The sequence below is a fragment of the Arvicanthis niloticus genome, chromosome X (genome assembly GCF_011762505.2).
Source record: "Arvicanthis niloticus isolate mArvNil1 chromosome X, mArvNil1.pat.X, whole genome shotgun sequence".
Lineage (NCBI taxonomy): Eukaryota > Metazoa > Chordata > Mammalia > Rodentia > Muridae > Arvicanthis > Arvicanthis niloticus.
Genome location: NC_047679.1, coordinates 33602288 through 33607531, shown reverse-complemented (window position 1 = coordinate 33607531; position 5244 = coordinate 33602288). Strand labels below are relative to the sequence as shown.

The 5244-nt window shown below is 42.6% G+C and overlaps 1 protein-coding gene across 1 annotated transcript; it reads left to right on the top strand.

Annotated features, from left to right (window-relative positions):
- Nucleotides 1-1759: 1759 nt before the first annotated feature.
- Nucleotides 1760-2776, top strand: LOC117695244 (melanoma-associated antigen 10-like). Its single transcript, XM_034486093.2, has one exon. It carries the CDS (start codon nucleotides 1760-1762, stop codon nucleotides 2705-2707), a length of 948 nt encoding a protein of 315 aa, XP_034341984.1. The 3' UTR covers nucleotides 2708-2776.
- The last annotated feature ends 2468 nt before the right edge of the window (nucleotides 2777-5244 follow it).

Here is a 5244-nt window from a genome sequence, read left to right as displayed (position 1 = left end):
ATTTCTGTTTACGTGGGCATTGCGACTGCGTCTCTGTTATGCTTCCTGATTTGTTCTGATATTTCTCTAGGAGGTGAAGTCTTTGATCCCAGGGGTGATATCCTGTTGGCAGAAGAAACAAATTATGGGCAACAAAGATGAGTCCCAGTATTAGCCATATCACAGACATGTATTCTAGGGACTCTATGTGTCCACAGTACAGAACATAGGCACTGTAATGCCTGATAACGTTCTGAGGGCAACATTCAGAGGCGTTAAGTGGCATGCTTACTTGTACCTTGGGTAGGAAGGTGGGAGTCTTCAGCGAGATGTGGTCTTGTGTCATTTGCACATAAAGGAAGGTGTCAGGATGAAATCAGCTGAATAAAGCTCATGTGGTCTTAACAAAACCCAGTATCACCCCAGATGAGCTCAAGCCATGTGAACAATCCAGGATAACCCACTCAGATAAAAAGGGATGTGCCATTTCTCAGATGTCATGAAGGAGTGCAAATTGACCAGAGTGGGTATCCATAGTTAAAATCAAGGGTCCCGGGATGATGTATGTCCTAGATTGTATGATTTTCACAGGCCCCACACAAACTTGTCAAATATCTCACACATGCAGTACTGGGTGGAGATGTCTTGCTATACACCCTGTCTTTTTTTCAGGACACTGGACTCAGGGAGCTGAAAAACCTGGTGAAGAGGCATTTGAGTGGAGTCATCAGAAGGAAGATCTCAGGAGTGTCAGGAATGAAGGTGAGGACTGAAGATGCCCTGCATTAATACAAGAGGGGAAATGTGCCCTACCTGCCCTCCTGTAAGCTCTGAGGTAGATCAGAGACCATAGATGATTTACCTCACCTCAATTCCTCTTGCCACTGTATATCAGTAATAGGCTCTTGGTTCAAAGAAACCTGCCTCAGACCATCAGGAGAAGCAGTACAGTGCTGGTCCCTGATCAAGGAGAGTGTTGGGCAGGTGTGACATCTGACACCTCAGGACACATGAAAACCATTAAATTGTCTCATCTCTTGTAATTTAGTCTGAACAGGTGTAGGCAGATACGAAGCTCTATTAATCCCTTTTACTAATTTCCAGAGAGGTGAACACTGAAGTGTTTATTATAGGCCAGGATAAGGGCAGTGTCCAGCCCTTGACAGAGAAACATAAGGGCCCAGAATGATCACACAAGAAACCATTTACCTTAAGTAGGTTTACACCCCACAGTTCCTCTCTCCCTTTTTTTTTAACCTTGGGAACTCAGGTACCAACTAGAAGTTAGCATATATGTGATTTTGTAAGCATCTCTTACAATGATTCCAAAGTGGAAGATAAGAAAATCATCCACTGAGATAGTGTCCTCAGTTCCCGTAGAAGAGCAAAACTATGTATCCTCAGAACTGATAGGGATGCCCATCCTGCAAGTATAAATCAATTGTTCCAACAACTGAGAAAATAGACACTCCAAGTTCCCTGGCCTCAAATATTCTAATGGTATCCAAGAGTTTATCTCCTCTGTGACCTGGCTGCACTCCAAACAGCTGGGTCACTTCCTGTTTCAGGCTTTCAGGATTCTAGGATTGCTTAGAGTCCTTGTCCCACTAGAGTCATCTACTCGGGAGATCTCAAGAAACATGAAGGCATTTGAAGTCAGTGTGACATGGTCTGTGATAAAAATCTACTCGCCCTCCCCTTTCTCCATCAGGCCTGTGTATCCTCCCTGCTTAGATTGGGAGACTGTCCTTCCTGCCTGTTGTTACCAAGGAAAGTGATAATGGCTGAGCCCCATAACACCCAGTGCTGCAACCTCCAAGACAGTGGTCAAGCCCAACAGGAGTTAGCCAATGCCCAGGCTACCTTGGCTGAAGGAGATGAGGAGGAAACAACCACCACCTCCCATCAGGTGTATGGTGGTGGAATACCAAGTCCTCCCCAGAGTCCTCAGAGAGCTTCCTCTCCCTGTGTGGCACTGGCCTCCATTCCTGATGGCCCATCTGAGGAAGCTTCCATCAAACCATCAGAAGAGCTGGAAGATCCACTATATTTGTTGCACCATGCACAGTACATAAAGGTGTATGACTTGGTGGAATTTCTGCTTTGCAAATATCGAATGAAGGCATTCACTACCAAAGCAGAAATGCTGGAGTGTGTTGGTAGAGCATATGATGAGTACTACCCTCTGATCTTTAGTGAGGCCTCTGAGTGCTTGAAGCTGGTCTTTGGCATTGATATGGTAGAAGTGGATGCCTCTGTCCACTCCTACATCCTTGTCACTGCCCTGGGGATCACCTATGATGGGATGCTGACTGATGTCCAGGGTATGCCCAAGACAGGCCTCCTCATAGTGGTACTGGGTGTCATTTTCATGGAGGGAAACTGTGTCAGTGAGGAGATTATCTGGGAAAAACTGAATAACATAAGGTTGTGTGGTGGGAGGGATCCTTACATACATAAAGACCCTAGGAAGCTCATCTCTGAGGAGTTTGTACAGGAAGGGTACCTGGAATACAGGCAGGTGCCCAATAGTGATCCTCCTACCCATGTGTTCCTCTGGGGCCCCAGGGCCTTTGCCGAAACCACCAAAATGAAAGTCTTGGAGTTTTTTGCCAGTATTGCTAAAACTCACCCCACAGCCTACCCTGAAAGGTATGCAGAGGCTTTGGAAGATGAGATAGACAGGGTCCAGACCTGGATCTATCAACGCATGCTTCAACAGGTCTGACCTGGGCACATCCTAGTTCACTGGCAATTCCCTTCTAACATCAGGTCAGACCAAGCCACTAATCGAGTATTGTACCCTCACTTTAGAGCTGGTGGGAGGAGCCCATGGAGCATTCTACTTTTATTCTGTTTAGGTCACTTTAGGATTCTTGCTCTTTCAAATTGCTAACACAATTACTACCAGGTCCACTAGTTTTAAGTTTCAGTCATTTGTAGTTCATGCACTGTTGTTTTTCCTGGTTTGAAGAATTTCATTATTTTGAAACCAAATTAGAATGACTTCTGTCTTAATTTGTAAAATGCCACAATAGACAAGTGACATTGAAATAGGATTTTCCTGGGCAATGGGAAAAACCTCGGGAATAATTTAAAAACAAGAATAAAATAAAGTTTTGATTGTCTTAAACTGTTTAGTGTCTTCGTGTGGTTAACAAATGAAAACCACAACTAAAAATGGCTAATAGAGTTTCTATCACAAAAGTCTTGACTGGTTTCCCATTCATATTAAGGTCGTCTCCAGACAGTGTGGCATTGGCTGAAGCCAGATGTATCTTTACCTTCAGAAAAGTGATACATACGTACATACATACAGACAGACAGAGAGACATATTTGAAGCCAGAGCCATCATTTTCTCTTGATAGATTTTGGGTAGGAACCACAGCTCTATCAATACAGTTAGGAGTTCTTTAGGACCATTAGCACTAGAACATAAGTTTTGCAGAGGGGTGGAGTGAGGCAAACACCCTATGTCAATGGTGTAAACCAAGGCATTGTGGGAGTCTTAGACACATAGCATCTAGCAAGGTTTGTATGTCATCTTCTACTCCACCTGATCTTTTTTAAGATCACAATGTCCAGTCACTCATGAGGTACACATTTAGGTGATGTAGCCATTCAAGTATCAACAGGCATTAGCTGTTAAGTAAATAATAATAAAGCTAAAATCCAGAGACCAAGGGTGTTTTAGTAAAGAGAAGGTCAGGGAGTGGGTAGGGTTTAGGGATTCAAGAACAGATATGTATGTGTATGTGTATGTGTATGTGTATGTGTATGTGTATGTGTATGTGTATGTGTATGTGTATGTGTATGTGTATGTGTATATGTACATAACTGTTTCCTGTTCTTTGTATTGTAAACACCTTTGTCAACTCAGTTATTCTGGCCTCAATTTTTCTTCACTGTTAAAGATTCACACTTGCTTCTTTGCCTTCTGGCTGAATTCCTCTTCTTGACCTCAAACTTCCTCTGTAATTTGTTCTAATCATCTTGCTTCTCACTCTCTTGGTTTTTATCTCTCCACCTCCAAGCTTTCTCTGTGAAACTGCCTCCCATACCTTGTCTCTCTTAAGCAGCCTCCTTTTGTTTCCTGAGAGTTGGGAATATTTTTTCTCTCACTCATAGTTTCAAATATTTCTCTGATTTGTTACTTTGTCTGCCCCTCAATTCAACTTCACTTTCAAACATGGCTACTTCTTTCTACAAAATAACTTTACCACCCTTTGTTTGAGACTGAAGTTGTGCAGGAAATGTGTCTGCATTACAGCCAGAGGGATGAAATGTATGTCATTCCAGCTATACGACACAGATCTAGAAGGCCTTTGGGTTGGATCCCTTGGCAGAGCAGCCATGTTGCTGGATTAAAATTGCTCTACATGTTATGGATGTCATCTTGTTGGTCTTGAGAGATTGCTCACAGTGGGAGAGGATGTATCTCAGACTCTTTGTGCTGCACTTTCACCTCTTCTCCTCCTATTGGGTTTTCTTGTTTATCCTGGACCAGGGAGATGTTTACCTTGGCTTACTGTATTTCCTTTTGTAACGTTTGGTCATAGTTGTCCTTGGAGGTCTGCAATTTATGGAAGAGGAATCCAATGGGGACTGGATCAGGGTCTGCGCTGGTAGGAGAGGAGCTGTATGGCATGTATGGAGTAAAAATTCTGGTCGGGATGTATTGTATAAGAGAAGAATCTATTTTCTATTAAAATAGTAGTCCAGTTAAATTTCAAATAAATTTTAGAGTAAGAATCAAACCTCAAAGTGCTCCTCCAAGCTTCCAGAAGATTACCAACCTGTGACTTACATACTGAGTAAAGGCACAGAAAACAATGTTGAACTCATAAAAGCTAAACTTCTTATTATCTAACATTCTTTTAAAAATATATTATTTAAAATTTAAAAAAATACCTTTTTGAAAGATTACTGCACGAGTCAAAAATAATTTGGCAATTGTCTGTGACTATGTCCTGGATAAGTGAGTACACAGATGTCAAGTTTTTTTTGTCAAAGTCTCAATAAATGTCCTCATTACTGCCCCTCTTCACAATCATGTCTTTTGTACCTATCCATCCTTCCTGGCTGCTCCTACTCCTTTTCTGACCTTCTTTCTGCCTCTGGAAACCAGAAAGTTTCCCTGCCCTCCATGAAGCAGGGTGCATTTTAAAAGGTTCCTGCCTACAGAGCAGCACAGCCTTATCCCCTGAGAGAAGTGCACCTTGGTCTGGGGTGCTCAAACAAGGCTGAGATTTAGGTAGCTAGAA

Coding starts and splice junctions, on each gene's coding strand:
- LOC117695244 (XM_034486093.2), top strand. CDS start 1,760: ATGGCTGAGCCCCATAACACCCAGTGCTGCAACCTCCAAGACAGTGGT.